General features: G+C 38.0%; 2 protein-coding genes across 2 annotated transcripts; both read left to right on the forward strand.

Annotated features, from left to right (window-relative positions):
- The first annotated feature begins 12,299 nt into the window (after positions 1–12,299).
- LOC125226439 (translation initiation factor IF-3-like) lies at positions 12,300–13,468 on the forward strand. Its single transcript, XM_048130422.1, has 2 exons — positions 12,300–12,559; positions 13,185–13,468. Exons 1-2 carry the CDS (start codon positions 12,349–12,351, stop codon positions 13,466–13,468), a joined length of 495 nt encoding a protein of 164 aa, XP_047986379.1. The 5' UTR covers positions 12,300–12,348.
- Positions 13,469–13,663: 195 nt separating this feature from the next.
- LOC125226744 lies at positions 13,664–16,508 on the forward strand. The gene is made up of 2 exons (XM_048130831.1): positions 13,664–14,350; positions 16,146–16,508. Exons 1-2 carry the CDS (start codon positions 14,092–14,094, stop codon positions 16,274–16,276), a joined length of 390 nt encoding a protein of 129 aa, XP_047986788.1. The 5' UTR covers positions 13,664–14,091; the 3' UTR covers positions 16,277–16,508.
- The last annotated feature ends 628 nt before the right edge of the window (positions 16,509–17,136 follow it).

A 17,136-nucleotide genomic window follows, 5' to 3' on the forward strand; every position in this document is an offset into this window, starting at 1 on the left:
GCCGTTATTATTATTATTATTATAAAAACCGCGAGGCGTAAGTTTTCTATTAATTTATATTTACATCATTCACGCCTGTATTCCCAAAAGGGATAGTCAAGACAGAGTCCAAGATGACTGAAGTCTCAGTGCCACTCTTATCAATTACATAAGTATTGAGTCGAAAGAAATCGTCAGTGCGATTTTAGTGATATCGCAGTGACATATTGCTAGCTCAGCTGAATTGAACCCAAGTACTTAGTAAGTAAGTCCCAGAGTTGACCTAGGAGACCCACGAGAGGAAAAGCGGTGATGCAATTCTTAGCCCGTCCCACACAAGGTAGAAATGGGGGAGTAATATTTACCTCGAATAATCAAACAAAATAATCACGGACGGATAGAGTGACTAACGAACGAGTTTTGCAGTTGCAACAACGAAAAAACGCAAATTACAGTCTCTTAGTCATATCATGCGGAACGAGAAGTATTTCAGTGCCATCTCCTACCGCAGGTAACTTTAGATACAGCCAAGTGGAATAATGACCGAGTGCTTTGTTTAAACCATGCTACGAACGTGATTTAAAGTGTTCTCCTTCAACTCATAATCCAGAGAAAGATCCAAATGAAAAGATCATCCAGACGACGACGTAACTGCTGGCTCATAAATTGGGCTTTGTTTAAACTCTTTAAACCACGTTCGTAACATGGTTTAAACAAAGCACTCGGTCATTATTCCACTTGGCTGTATCTAAAGTTACCTCCGGTAGGAGATGGCACTGAAAGAAGAATCAGACAAACTGATAAAACAGAATAAAGGCAGTTCTAGAACAGCGTTATATCCGGGAAGTGCAATTTGATGCGGGACCACGACCGCCTGCAGTTATGATGCCGCTAGCTCCGTTCTACCGCTGAAGTATAACAAGGTGCCGGAGTTTTTTGTACTGAAAGACAGGAATACCTAACTCGTGGGTGTAAGGTTTGTAAAGAAGTTGTTTAACGTGACCTACATATTCAATTATTAACTGCAGTTGTTGCAGTTGTAATTCAGATTGCAGACGTTTAAGTAAAAATATATTGTTCGACATAACAAGACTCCTTAGCACACTAGACTACTTATAAGTCTTATAACAAGGTGCATCAGGTTTATTGCTGATACTACTAAAGAAGAGTTTACCTAACACAAAAATGCCTTAGCATTATTTTTAATTAACAATGTAATATACAAAAAGACACAATAAGAAAAAATAAAATAACCAGTTTTTTTTTTAAAGCTCCTATGCAATTGTTTTTAAATGAATTGGCAAACGAAAATAAAGCACCAACGTTCAGTAGTTGTTCCGATCGTTCAATACCTACGCTTATGTTTTCTATACAATTTCCAAATCACTGTTCCCAAAAAACTATTAAAGAAAACGACTGTCACCGCTTCTTTTGAAGGTGCCCTCACAAATTCAAATTCCACAAAAAGGCTTGAGCTATACACATTCAGCCACAATTAAGAGGCTGAAGCGAATAAAAGGCATTGTGGCCAGTCTGAAAGGAGTGATATACAGCCTTCATCGAACAGCGGGGTTCAACTTATAAATAAAATATGGCGGTAGGATTTGGGACGGTCTTTATATTAAATTCGCGTAAGATTTAGTGGTGACGCGGCGGTTTTCGTGTTCGTATGATCTAGGGTTATGTTTACTAGGATATATTGCTCTTTGAGATATTACGTACGAGTGCTTTTGGTGCCTTGAAACGGGGTGTTGCATACTAAATGATGTTTATTTAAGCTAAGTTAGTACCCAGACTGAAGTGTCGGTACGTTGTGGTAAGGAATGTTGTTCGTATATCTAATAGACGTTGTTACGACTATTTCGCGTACAATACAAGGTAGGTATTTACTTCAGTGTTGGTTAGCGTCTAATAATATGCAAAACTGAAAATAAGTCCGTTTTCACATTATCCGATCCGATATCGGATGTCGGGAAGAAATCAATGGAAAAAATCCAAGATGGTAACTATAATGTATGGAATATCGCGCGTACCTTTTTCATTATGGTTTTGAAGTACTTACGTTTTATTTTTAGACTTTATCCGTCTATACGGAGTTACATATGTTTTTGGTATAGAAAAAAAAACGAGCAGCTTAATCATCGAAATGAGTAAGCGTTTTCTTATTTCATTCATTAAAAGAATTTTCAACATAATATTCTTCCAAATTTATAAGTATTATTACCATACCTACCTTATTTGCAATTTCAAACTCAAGTCACTGTATAGCATATTTTAAAGAAAACATGGTTTGTATTCAAATGAGTTTTCAAAAAGGTACTTAAGCTAAGAGCTGAAATTAACAATTTTTCGCTAGCACCTTATTCCAAAGTATTTAAGGCTATTACGGCTAGGTAACTTTTTGAAGCTAAACTTTTCGCATTAACTGCGAGTAGGTACTGTAAACTGTCAAAAACAATTAAGGGGCCGTTACTTGCAAGTATCGGTTTGCTCATCCCAGTGACAGGCGGTCATTAGTTGCATTCACCATTCGGTGGACGGTGGTTGCACTTAAGAGGGTAGGCCAAGAGGCAGCGTCAAAAAAAGTAAATAAATTTTACCTAAAGTGATGCATCAACTTAACTTCTAGTATGTAAAAATAGACGAATAAATATGCACAGATGTAGCAATCTCCTTTTTTATTTACTTTACTAAAAAAAATATCAGCACTCAACTAAGTATTACAAAATAGGCACATTAAAGATTGATTGCACCAACCTGTTTCTGACCATTAAATTGTTTACTAAATTTTATCGTATGGAAAGTTTCATAATTAATTGCATTAATCAATCCATTCATTGTGGTTGTCGTAAATAGTTCACAACTATATCCGACTTTTTTAAATCAGTACGCGCTAGCATTGTTACAACGCTAAGACTTATTTTATTTACAATATTGATTATTTATAAACAAAGCGCCTATGCCTTAAATATTCTACCCTACAGAAAATTTTACGGTTATATTGTATCGTACGTAAAAAATACGGTGCTGCTCTTGGACTATGCTTGCACTGACTACCCTCACCCTCGATGATTTGAGTTTAATATCCTCGTGGAGTGCATTCCTTCACGAGGGTTGAGCCAGAGGGTTCCGCGGAGGGTTCCACAACGTAGGGTTCCATAGGCACAAAGTTATTATGGCACAATGACGGGGTATGAAAAGAATTGAAATCGTATGGGAATTCTAAATGCCAAACACTTTGACACTGAGATTGATTGAGGTCTCCAATTCGGGGTTTGTTTTGATGTAATTTATGGGTATGGTGATATTATTACTTTATGGTATTTTATTGACTGTCGAAATGGTTTCAATCAAGTACTTACATCTATTTTGGGTATTAAATATTATGCTATATTTAAAAAGATAAAATGAGCACATGCTATATTTTATGTTTTAGTAGGTAAGAGTTTAAGTAATAGGTAAATGTTACCTCTACCTAATCAAATATGCGTCGTTTTCAATGGACCAAATCACACGTATGTAACCATAACGATAACAATATTAAAAGCTTTTAAAATGAATATAGATTGAGTAAAACAATTTTTTCCCCTTAAAGATTTCTAATTATAACAAAAGAAAACTCTCTTACTAAAACTATAACATTACACATACATATCACAAGTCCCATCAACAAATCACCAGAAAACACCAAACAATTTTCACCAAGCACCCTCCAAACTATAACTTAGTAATATCTTACACAACACATATACAATTATACATGTACGGTCAACCATATTGAATCCTAGGCCATTCTAGAACCCTGTCTCATTTAAACCGTGTTCTATTCGCCATAAGAAGTCACATTGACGTTTACTGCGCAAAGGTTCTACAGTGGCCTGGATTGGTTGACTGTACATACATGTCCCCTCGCTCAAGTCATACTAAACATATTTTAGCGACATTCCGGGAACGACTAATAGGCCGTGACGTCATAAATTCAATGCAATGGGGATGCCTCTGACGTCATCGTGCTTAGCGTTCGGTGCAACGAGATATACGGACTCTAATGATAGTCGATAAAATGTAGGTACTGTTGATAGTAGATAATTTATGTATTTTTTATATGTGAATGGGATTTTTGGAGACATTCAAAAGTAGTATATAAAGTACCTTATACAGTAATCGTTAACACAAATTTTATTCCTTGTAACAAAATGATGTTGCTTTAGTTCTGATGCTTACAAATTCACGAGAAAGTTGTTAAATATATATGTCATCTGTATAACATATCTCTAAAACGCGACTAAAGGGCGTTTTTAACTGATGTAAGTATGGAATTCTTCAAAAAGAATACAGACCTACCGATTTTTAAGGGGTCGACAACGCATATGTACGAGTAATATTTGTAGTGCAGCCATCCATAGATGAAGGTACCTGATTACCATCAGATAGACTTATTTGTCACCGACGTAGTAGGTATAATCCAAAAATTCACATTCGTAGTAAATTATTATCACTACTCACTAGCCATGTACTTTTTTATAAAACCTCGTAGGTAACTGCCACACAAACCTAAGTAAATACTCGGTGATCAATCAGCCCTCTACATAAACCGCATTCGGTCAATCCCCAAATACCAAGCACTCATAACATTCATTGTCCAGGGGACCGATGTTTTAATCTCGAACGCATGAATTCGCCGTACGATAGTCGTAGCATTACGTCGTTTTCCACAAACTTTCGAACGGCGAATTCATGCATTCGAGATTCTTAAATCTATCGTCAACCTCAAGACAGCCCTCCCCAAGGCGCGGTAAACCTATTAGCACTGCAGTAATAGGCCGTGACGACATAAATTAGGTGCAATGCTGGTGCAAGGGACGCGCATTGTTGATCATGACGGGGTTCAAATGACGTCGTGTCATTTACGACATGAAAGCATTTTCGTCAGTTTCTGTCGGAAAATGTTTGGAATATGCGATAAAGTAACAAATCACGGTTCTGATTGCTATGCCTGCGTTTAATTGCTTGCAAATATTATCACGATGAATGTAGGTATAGCATCGATCAATAGAATCACTTCTTCAGTTTAGGTTTCTAAAATTTATTTCTTAGTTTTAATTAAATAAATACATACTTAATTGCAAAAATCTCGCCTTGCGCAAACATTACTTGCTAATACTTAAACTTCCGAAATGTTCCCTAGGGTTTCATATTAAAAGGTTTATTGAAAAGTATACTACAAACATTAAATTACAAATGCATACATGCAGAAATCTTAAACTCATAAATATTCTGAACTACATCACTAATAATTAATAGGGTAAGCCAATCATAACAATAGGTTAAGTACGTAGAACAGTGGATAGTTTGTTCATTGAGAACCTTATAAAAGAAGAAAACAAATAAAATACGATGTAATAAAAATAATATGAGCCGTTTCAACTTGAACGTCCCCACTTCTCACACAAGTCAATAGCGTTTTACTCAAATAAAAACTATAAAATCAACCGACAAACTTGAAAGTAAACTAAGAGTTCTCAAAGATTTCAGCTTTTACTGTCATGTACTCTATCAAACAAGTTCTACTCGTAGTTCAGTAAAAGGACAAGTCTAGACGAGGTGCCGCTTCGAGTTCGATGTGGTTTCTAGTTGAAGAGTTTCCACTTGGTGGTGCAAAGTTGTTTCGACTTAAGAACTCGCGCATATCAGTTACTAAAGCACAGTTTAATTTTAAACTAGTTTTAAAAGTTTTATATCAGTAAATTGTATAAATCTTTAGCTCATCTTACCGTCTTCTAGATGCAGATAATAATTAGCGCAAGTGGAATTTTGATTAAAGCATATTTTTATGGTTTTTTTTTTTTTCTATTTATTTAGGTAAACAAACAGTCACTACAAACATGGCTTATTTAAAGTGTAATAATACCTACGCTACCTTAAGGTTGTCTGGAAGAAATCGCTCTTTAGCGATAAGACCGCCTGTTGTTTACCTTTGTTCGTGTTGCTTCCTTGTTTGTATTGTTGTATTTTATTAAGGTGTGCAATAAAGAGTATTTGTATTGTATTGTATAATAGTGTTTTCACACCTCATGCTCGACAAAGTCGGATTATATGTCATTAGAACTTCACGGAAAGCATGACATTATATCCCTTGTCAACAACCGTGATAATTATAATGTTGTATGAAAATTCATTATTACACACGGCGCAATAATGTAATTGCCAAATAATTGCACCTTATTGCTATGACGATAAAGTCTAATTTCGTTAAGCCGTAATGCCCGCGGCGGGCATGGCCAACTCGATTTTCAAAAACCGAAGCCGCGACCGACTCGATTTTCATTTGACGCACGATCTTCATTTGTTGAAATGCTGTCAGAAACGAGTTGTGACAAGTTGCGGCGGTATCATTTTATAGCTCCATTTCAAGAATTAGCTGTTTTTTCTTGTCTCGCATAAGGTGAGAAAAGTAGAGTATATACCTCGGGAATAAAACTGTTTTTGTCTTGGGCGCTTGAATCCCTCACTGCACTCAGTCTTAATTCCCTCGCTAATTACAGTATGTGTGACCAACACCGTTCACCACTTCAAATCATTCGGAGGGTTTTCATTTGGGTACTTATTACTAAGGTAGGTATAATACTGGAGCTTAAAGCTCAGTTAGGTAACAAAGATAATATAATCAACAGAAATACAGTACTAAATTCTTAAGAAGGGGACATGTAGATGTAATTTACTTTGAGTTGTGTAAAATTAAACTATGTTACCCAACAGGTACTCGCTAAAGGGTGCCTGCAATCCTGTAAAAATAGGTTGTATCCGTAGTAACTAATCACTAATCTAAAAACAGGCTGATTACAATTTGGTGTAGTTTACCCGCTTGACCTAGATCTACTAGTAGGAATTAGCTCAGATTGCTCAATTTATATATTACCTAAAATAGACAAGGAAATATCTATATTAATATCTTTATTTTATCCTCTAAGACTGCGAGAGAAGCTACGAGACTTCTAGACGAATATTACTTACTTCTGTAACTTGTTTTTCTATCCATTTGCTTAATTAAAAACGACAAACCGTTATCTGAATATCAAATGCATAGTATTTTTATTTATTCAAAAGTATAGAGTAACACTAAAAGAATGCATTTCTTTTTCTATACTTAAATAATAGGTGTGAACTGAATAATGCTGATAAATATTTTCTATAAATAATAGTTTATTCTTAGAGTACAGAGCCTTCATTCCATTCCCATTTTGAAGTGTACCCTTTTAACGCGTAGCGAAGATTCCAAGCCACCTGCCGCCAACTCGAACACAACTCGTTAACTTTAATCACGAGGAACTAAACTGGGCTTTGTTCAACCAAACTAGCTTTCCTCTGTCCACTTCGAAGTCTTGTTGAACGAGTCTTACAGGCCTTTGTACTTGGGCGTACTGGTAGGAATTTAGGTAAAAATAAACGGATTTTTTTCCTACTTATCCACACTTATATTATAAATGGGAATGTGTGTGTGTCTGTTTGTTTGTCCGTCTTTTACGGCAAAACGGAGCGACGAATTGTTGTGATTTTTTAAGTGGAGATACTTGAAGGGACGAAGAGTGACATAGGCTACTTTTTGTCTCTTTCTAACTCGAGCTAAACCGCGGATAAAAGCTAGTTCCTAATAAATAAGTCCATTCCACATTTTTTTTATTAACTCTGTAATGGTGATAATTTTCATTGCGTGGAAAACCATTTAGTAAGTACTTATACACTTAACGTGATATAGGTACTAAGGTATTTTTGATTTTACTTTCTTCTTAATATCTCTTTATTCAAATGAACATATTTAAAAGCTAGCTTATGTCTAAAATAGGCCCTTGAGGCATTGTACCAAGGATACTGGCGACATTTCCTCGCTGTATCGCAATGCTGATACGTTGTGCGAGGAAGTCGCCAGCTCTTCGGTCACCAGTTACCTCAACCAGACGCTTCGCGATGTCTGTGAACAACTTGTTCGCGCTGGGACCCCATGGATTTAGAGTTTCTACGCCAATTTTTTAATATTTTTACTTAATACTTCTTAATTTTTTTATAAAAAAAAATGATACGAAAGTAACACGTACCACACGAAAATAACATCTAATAGGCATTTAATACAAGTAATTTAATTAAGTAAATAAAGAATATTTAGAGATACAAGTCGTTTTTTACGCGCAAAAAAAAGTAGAAATTTAAAGTAAATACCTTTTAAAACTTGCGACAACGACACAACACTAAATTTACGTCAAAAATTTGCCGTAGGCCGGACCGGAATTCAAATGTGACGTTTTAAAGAAACGTATTTTTGACTCTGATGTACTTTCCTAATTTCCGATCTAATAGCACCTACGTTTTGACGATTCTTATCAAATTTCGAATCTAGCAGATAGTGCCTCTGTTGACCGTGGAATCCTAATAACATTTCCATCCCAACTAAACCTCCCGCTCGTCTAGTCGTTTTTCCGCCCGCGACTAAATCACCGGCGGTATTTATTTCCCGTGACGTCAGAGGGACGTCCCGTTATTTACGACGTCACGCGCTATTAGGCTTTCTGACGTATTGGTTTATTTACTACAAAAACTACTTTTTCTACTTATTTTTACATTTACTACAGAGTATTTTCTTGTAATGACAAGTTTTTTCCCCAATTAAAATAAAATTCTACCATAGCGTAGTAATAGCATAGTCTACCATAGCATAGTCTTTGAAAATGAGTGCTTCATTTCGCCGTTAAACGTAAGTTTGGCGATAACACTAGAAACTGTATAACTGTAATCTTTGTTTTTAATAAAAAAAAAAAATAAGACGTACAGACGTAGTGCGAAGAGCTTTTTCTTTGTATTTTTTTCCGAAAACGTTAGTCATGCTAGTTCAAACGGTGTCAATACGTCGTGTACTGAGACTGACTGAAATAGCATGACACGTTCGTACGTTTCCGTAACAATACGAAGGCAAATCTTTTCGCACTACATCTTTTTAGGGTTCCGTAGTCAACTAGGAACCCTTATAGTTTCGCCATGTCTGTCTGTCCGTCCGTCCGTCCGTCCGTCCGCGGATAATCTCAGTAACCGTCAGCACTAGAAAGCTGAAATTTGGTACCAATATGTATATCAATCGCGCCAACATAGTGCAAAAATAAAAAATGGAAAAAAATGTTTTATTAGGGTACCCCCCCTACATGTAAAGTGGGGGCTGATATTTTTTTTCATTCTAACCCCAACGTGTGATATATTGTTGTATAGGTATTTGAAAATGAATAAGGGTTTACTAAGATCGTTTTTTGATAGTATTAATATTTTCGGAAATAATCGCTCCTAAAGGAAAAAAAAGTGCGTCCCCCCCCCTCTAACTTTTGAACCATATGTTTAAAAAATATGAAATAAATCACAAAAGTAGAACTTTATAAAGACTTTCTAGGAAAATTGTTTTGAACTTGATAGGTTCAGTAGTTTTTGAGAAAAATACGGAAAACTACGGAACCCTACACTGAGCGTGGCCCGACACGCTCTTGGCCGGGTTTTTTCTAAAAATTCAAAAAGGCAGAAGCTCAGTAGCCACCGCTTACCTAACTTTCTAACCAATGCAATCTCGAAAGCCGTAACACAAGTTCAGTTTCGCCTTAATAATTTGAAAAGCGTATCGTTTTTTCTAGTTCGAAATTGAAGGAACTACTTACTCGCCGTTCACTCGGCTACCGAAGAATATACTTTGTTAGATTTAGTTGTTTGGTATTTCGAGTTCGATTTGCTATTTGTGGAGAATCAATGGACACAGTGGCGTTTTGTCCCAGCAATGTTGTTTGATTTGTGTAAGAGATATCTGTGAGATAGTGAGTACCTACCTATAGTGAGTAGGATTTTCATGGCAACTTTGACGAATTTAAGTGAATATAAGGTATAAATTTAATACGATTTCGATTTAGATTTAAGTCAAAACCTTTTCCCCTCACTAGCTCGGAAACACGTGTTTTGTCCTTTAATACCAGCGGGTAAAAACGCATTTTATCCACTAGTGGGTAAAGTAATTTGACCTTGAATAAAGTCAAATCAACTGCTTTAAAATTGATAAAAGTAGGTGAATCTAGTAATAAAGATGATTTACCACCTGTGTAACTACTGGAAGCAGTGATAAACGCATTTTTTTGCGTTGTAGTTTCCTCGCTATAGTGAGGGGAAAAGTTTTGTGTTACACTCGGGTGCAAATGTATTTTACTTCTCGTGTGTTAAAAAACTCGCAAGTTCAGGATTCTATTCTCGAACCAATCGCTTCGCTCGTGGTTCAACTATAGAATCCTTTCACTTGCTCGTTTTTCAATTCCACACTCGGCGTTAAAATACAACTTTGCCCCCTTGTATAACAAATAACTATTAAATGAGCAATTTATTAAATCTAACGATTCGCTGAAATTTGTTATGTGGGGGTTTTCGGGAGCGAAAAATCGATCTAGCTTCTTTCTAGTCTAGCTATTCTAGTCTTAGGTCCCGAGACGCGCAAATTTTCGAGCTTTCGTGAGTTTTTCTTACATAGACTAACTGAGTTCCACGGTAAGTAACTAATGTAACTATGCTCAAGAAGGCTTGTGTTGTTGAAGGTACTCAGACAGCGATACATAGAATAATATTTGTAAATACTTATGTATGTATACATACATAGGGAACACCTATATCTCAAGAACAGGTATTTGTGCTCATCACACAATGCTTGTACAGGGATTCGAACACATGACCATTGGCTTAGCAGGTAGTAGTGACCCTACCACTATTAATTAAAACTGGTAAGCAAAAAAGTGCCATCTAAAATAGGAAATAATTTGTTAAATATCAACAAGTAAAAAAATTGTAAAATATTACTTTTAACAGATAATATCCCTACGGCAAAACATGTCGTGTGTGCATATTATGCGGACCCGAGATCTCTTTGTTGAAATATGTCCCGAATTACCCTGAAAACTGGTCACGTCACAGTTTTACGTGGCCCGAATACAAGAGCAGACCCTCAACCACGGGATACTGACGTTGGTTTTAGAATGCGCACAAAAAAATAGAAATAGAAATAGAAAATATTTATTTGGCATACAGATACATAATAAAAACAAGTACATAATACTTAAAAATCACGCCTCCTGTCAGTGAATGCGTTAAACCTATCTAGTACCTACATATCGGCACGTGAAATAAATACCGATAGCTCGTAGATTTTTTTCGGAATGGAAATATATATCATCATTAGGACTTGTGCATCTTTACAAACGATTTAAACAACATCTCTGATCCAGCGACTGCACCGCTTGTGGCTATATGTATAACCTAATTCGTGATCGGCATAATCTACCACATCTGTCACAATTAAAACTAAAATGGCAGTCCGCACGAAAGCGATCCTCATTGTGCCTTATTGCCCGTTTTCGGGCTAAGTTTTGAAACCAGGTGCCGTAGCCGAATGGCATTTCTGCGATCCGAAACGAAAACGAAACGCCGCAAAAGGTAGTCCGGCTGTGTCGCGCCAATACGTGAGCGTTTCGTGAGCGTTTGTGCCATTCGGCTACGTACCCTAGACATATCATGGGTTTCACGGCCTCTTAAAAGGCTGTCCCTTCCCTCATCGCGGCAAAACATACATAATCGATACTGCCACCCATGGACACCAGAAACACCAGAGGTGTTGGCGGTGCGTTTCCGGCCTCTCTTTTCTTGAAGATTTGAAGGTCGTGTCGGTCCGGAAATACCGCAGGCGACAATTCATTCCACAGTGTAGCTGTGCGGGGCAGAAATTTGAGTACAAAACGTACATCAACCACATAACATATGTTTTTGACTTTTAAATTACCTTCGACCTACTCGATAACATATGTGCCTATGCAATAATATATGTACTCGTATTTGGTTCTAGTAAGTAACGGTTGAGGGCACTATTCACTTTTGTTGTTCCTAGCGCTATCTCTTCATTCTGCCAATGCTCATAGAGGCTGCTGTCCACTTTGGCTACTAATTTTGATTTAGCGTAGACACTAGTTTTTAAGAAAGCCACTGACGTCTGATGACATAAAAAAAAAATTGGGGACACCTTACACAGATCAACTTAGCCCCAAACTAAGCAAAGCTTGTACTATGGGTGCTAAGCGACGATATACATACTTAAATAGATAAATACATACTTATATACATAGAAAACATCTATGACTCAGGAACAAATATCTGTGCTCATCACACAAACAAATGACACGAAATATTTATTCCTGTGTCATGGGCGTTTTCTATCTATATAAGTATTTGTCTATTACGTGCACGTACTTTTCCTTTGTTAGTGAAATAATTGTGTTTTTACTAAATTTAGTGTAGTGTTTTGTGTTTGCGGATAAAATGGGAAAACGCAAACATCGTGAGGAAGATGAGGAAGATTACTTGGAAAGAAAAATCCGAAGTCTCGAGAGGAAAAGATTGAAGATTCGTCGCAGGCGCCGTCATCGTAGTTATAGCCCTAGTACGTCCTCATATACAGATAATGAATATGAGTATGCGGACCAAGATATCGGTGAACCCGATCCCTTGCTAGAGGATTCGCAATATGAAGGTAAGATTTTCAGTTATCTTCGTCTAATCATTTGATCTTGTGTCTTATGTACATGCCAGCTTTGTTTTATTAAATAGATACATTGTGCAATGAGTATAGTCTGTAAGGCTATTACCGACCCTAATTTATACCTTCAGTTCAATCCGAGAGGTTGATCGCTGTGTAAAAGGGAAGCACATATATTCCTAGAGCATCAGTCCGTGAGGCTATGCCGGAATACTATAGGTAAAATACCTGGTTGCGGCGAATTGTCAATGCTATCAGTCTAGACTACAGTCCGCGAGACTGTAGCACGACTGCCTATGTTTAAGAACATTAATTACGTTAATTACAACGGCTTATATGTACTATTTTATACGTAGGTATATAGATATGTAGATACGTACGTAGTCATAGTATAACATCCAACATCGCGGAAGTAGGCGGTAGAAACACTACCTATTACCCTACCAAATGGGCAATTCACAAAGATCACCGAGCTGCTTATGATGTCTGACCAGTATAAGCGTTGGTCTCTGATTGAAAACATCATGTCCAGAGATAAGGGTCAAAGATAATGGACACTTATTTTTTGTTACTGAAATTAGAGCAGCATTGTGAAGGCTATTTGACCGTATTGTTACAGAATCCCCATTGACCAACAATACTGTATACGACTTAACCGATGATGAGGCCGGTGCTTCAACGTCGGGTGCGCTGCCTGCTGCTGGCGGGCTGCGATCGGTGGTCATACAGAATAAAAGCGCCGCCGGGCCCCGCGCGGTGGACGCGCCGGCCCCCGCGCCCCCTCCCGCACCCGCCGCCGCCGCCGCGCCGGCGTGCGCGCCCGCGGCCGCGACCACCACGCCGGCTGCGCCCGCTCCCGCGCCTACATCCGCAGCTACCACCACACACCTTGGTGACCGGTGAACAAATTGGTTTACAAAAATCTACGCCGATTGTGACCGCGCTTGATCCCGGTTTATTATGTTTGTTGGGCGATGAGCCCGTAAAAGAAGAAACATTTGGTCATTCACGACGATATCTCGACGAGATGGTCCGACATTCTAGTTAATGGTATGAAGGACTTATATTAAGAATGATATTTTAAAACGTTACGAAATACCAGAAAATTTAAAATTAGCGCAAGCTCCTATACTCAATCCCGAGATTAAGGTGGCGTGTAATGATAATGTTTTAAAACGGGATAATATTCTAAGTGACAAGCAAAAGTTGCTCTCGACTATTATAACAGGAGTTGCCAATACATTGTCGAATATCTTGACAACAGATTCAACTTTAGACAACAACAAACAGGGGATCATAAAGTCACTGAGCGATACAGGTAGACTATTATGTCACTTACATTTTTCAGAGACTCAGAGCAGGCGTAATTTCTTGGTGCCTAGTTTAAATAAGGAGATCAAGGATAATATTAAGGACTTAAAGCGCGATAGTTTGCTTTTTGGTAAAGACTTACAAGAAAGTCTGAAGTCAATAAAAGCAATGACTAAAACCGGAGCAGAATTGAGACCGACTGTCACAAAGCCTAAATGGACGCCCAAGCACCAACAGGCAGGAGCAGGACCGTCGACATCGAGGGCTTTAAACTGGAGGGGGCAGCCGTCGTCGGCGTCGCGGCCGCCGCCTCGCCAGAGTCGCCAGACGCCAGCGAGGACGAGCTACACGCGTGGCGGGCGCAGACCGCCGCCGCCGTCCCGCCGCGCGAGCGACCGCCGAGCGCCGCCGCCGCGGCCGCACACCCGGACCTCGCGCCGCTAGCATCGGATGCTGATACACAACCTCAGGCTGGTAGACTTCAATTCTTTTATAAAGTATGGTTAGGCATTACCAAGGATCCCACCGTATTGTCTTGGGTCCGTGGTGTGCGTATTCCAATATCGGATTGTATATCTCAATCGAATATTCCTGTTAACAAACCCGAGTCGGTTGCACACGAGACGAGTATGAACGAGGAAGTCAAAAAACTTATTAGTGTTGGTGCCATACAAGAATGTGATCCGTGTCAGGATCAATTCTTGTCCAGTATTTTTCTTATTAAAAAGAGTAATGGAAAAAATAGATTCATTCTAAATTTAAAATCATTGAATAAGTTTATATGTACCCCGCACTTCAAACTCGAAGATTATAGGACAGCAATGAGACTTTTATCAAAAAACGCTTACATGTGTTCAATAGATTTGAAAGACGCCTATTTTGCGATAAATATTGATCCTGATTACAGAAAATATTTACGATTTCTTTGGAAAAACAAAACATACGAATTCTTGGTATGTCCATTCGGCCTAAATATTGCTCCGTACATATTCACGAAGTTAATGCGTCCTGTTGTGCAGTTTTTGCGCAATCAAGGTTTTTTATCAGTCGTTTACTTAGACGACTTGTTACTCTTCGGTGACACGTATTCTAACTGCTTACATAACTTTAATGTAACGAAAGACTTGTTAGAATCATTAGGATTTACAATAAATGTTGATAAATCAATAGGTACACCAAGTCGAACGGCAAATTTTCTTGGGTTTAGTTTCAATTCTGCAAATTTGACAATTAATATTCCATGCGAAAAACGAGAGAGGATTAAAGACGAACTTTTATACTTTAAATCCATTCGAAGATGTAAACTTCGTAATTTCGCACATTTGATAGGATTATTAGTTTCTGTTTGTCCGGCAGTACCATACGGCTGGTTGTATACTAAGAGATTGGAAAGAATCAAATTTCTTTATTTAAGTAAAAATGATGACTATGATCAATACATTAGCATTCCGGGTAGCTTAGATGATGATCTAGATTGGTGGATATATAATATAGAAACATGTAGTAATCCGATCAAGACAGGAAATTATCAATTAGAGATATTTTCTGATGCGTCGCTAACAGGCTGGGGAGCAAGTTGCTCAGATATGACAGCCAGTGGTCAGTGGTCCAGTCATGAGCTTGGGCAACACATTAATTGTCTAGAGTTAACTGCCGCGTTTTTTGGTTTAAAAATATTTGCTAAAGATTACAAAAATTGTGAGATTTTGCTAAGGATAGACAATACCACTGCGATTTCATATATCAATCACATGGGTGGTGTTCGATTCCCACATCTGAGTGAATTAAGCCGACAGATATGGCAATGGTGCGAGGAACGCGATATACATATATTTGCTTCGTACGTTCGTTCAGAAAACAACGATATAGCAGATGCAGAATCACGCCGGAAACATGCAGACATTGAGTGGGAGCTAGCCGACAGCGCCTTTCGGAAAATTTGTAATTTTTTAAACAAAAGTCCAGAGATCGACCTCTTTGCGAGTCGAATAAACAAAAAATGTACTAGATTTGTTTCGTGGCATCGTGATCCTGACGCGTACAATATCGACGCGTTTACCATATCTTGGTCGTCGTATTTCTTTTACGCCTTTCCACCATTTTGTCTAATACTTAGGATGTTGCAAAAGATAATAACAGATAAAGCGGAGGGCATTGTTGTTGTGCCACTATGGCCTACACAACCCTGGTTTCCTCTTTTTGAGAGATTATTGATTTCTGAACGAATAGAACTCCCACCTAAACCAAATTTATTGTCCTCCCCTTACAGTGTCGAACACAAGCTGCACAGGAGCCTTACCCTGGTTGCCGGAGTGTTGTCCGGGCGGCGTTCATGAGGCAAGGCACTCCTGCAGAAGCGGCAGACATCATGCTAGCGTCACTTACAGAAACCACACTTAAGCAATATAATTGTTATTTAAAGAAATGGTATATATTTTGTAAGGAAAAATGTTATGATATTTTTGATGTCGGCGTAGCAGAAGTATTAGATTATTTCACATTACTTTTTAATCAAGGTTGTCAATTTGGATCAATTAATACTGCGAAAGCAGTTTTGTCATTAATATTGAATAATAATGTTATAAATAATCCAACTGTGAAACGTTTTATGACGGGAGTATACAAACTGCGGTCTCCAAATCCTCGATATGATTTTACTTGGGACCCTTCAATCGTTCTTAATCATTTAAGTTGTTGGTATCCAAATGAAAGCCTTTCTTACGAGCATCTTTCTAGGAAGTTAATAACTATTTTGGCATTAGTTACGGCACACCGTGTGCAAACCTTATCGTTAATCAAGCTAAGTAATATTCATAAATATAATAAGAAATATATTATTAACATTACAGATAACATTAAGACATCCGCAGTTAATCGCATTCAGCCAAAACTGATTCTGCCTTATTTCGATGAAAATCAGTCAATTTGTCCTGCAAGGACTTTAGAACGTTATTTGGTTGTCTCATCTACCAATCGCCCAAGCGATTGTGATTTTCTTTTTACAAGTTTTAAAAAACCATTTAGAAAAGTGTGTTCACAGACCTTGAGTCGATGGATCAAAACCACTTTGCTCGAGAGTGGTATTGATACATCGATCTTCAAATCGCATAGTACGAGACACGCAAGTACGTCAGCAGCCAACCGGCTCGGGGTTAATATAGAACTGATTAAGAAGACCGCCGGTTGGTCAGATAATTCCTTGACGTTCGCTAGGTTCTATAATAGAGATGTTCTGGCGGACTCGTCCGAAGTATTTGCTC

Source organism: Leguminivora glycinivorella, chromosome 5 (assembly GCF_023078275.1).
Source record: "Leguminivora glycinivorella isolate SPB_JAAS2020 chromosome 5, LegGlyc_1.1, whole genome shotgun sequence".
NCBI lineage: Eukaryota > Metazoa > Arthropoda > Insecta > Lepidoptera > Tortricidae > Leguminivora > Leguminivora glycinivorella.

Bases quoted from the DNA above. Each gene is read 5' to 3' on its own strand.
- LOC125226439 (XM_048130422.1), top strand. From the start codon at position 12,349: ATGGGAAAACGCAAACATCGTGAGGAAGATGAGGAAGATTACTTGGAA. The intron at 12,560-13,184 runs GTAAGATTTTCA...GTATTGTTACAG, and splicing joins AGAGGATTCGCAATATGAAG to AATCCCCATTGACCAACAAT.
- LOC125226744 (XM_048130831.1), top strand. From the start codon at position 14,092: ATGGACGCCCAAGCACCAACAGGCAGGAGCAGGACCGTCGACATCGAG. The intron at 14,351-16,145 runs GTAGACTTCAAT...CTCCCCTTACAG, and splicing joins TGATACACAACCTCAGGCTG to TGTCGAACACAAGCTGCACA.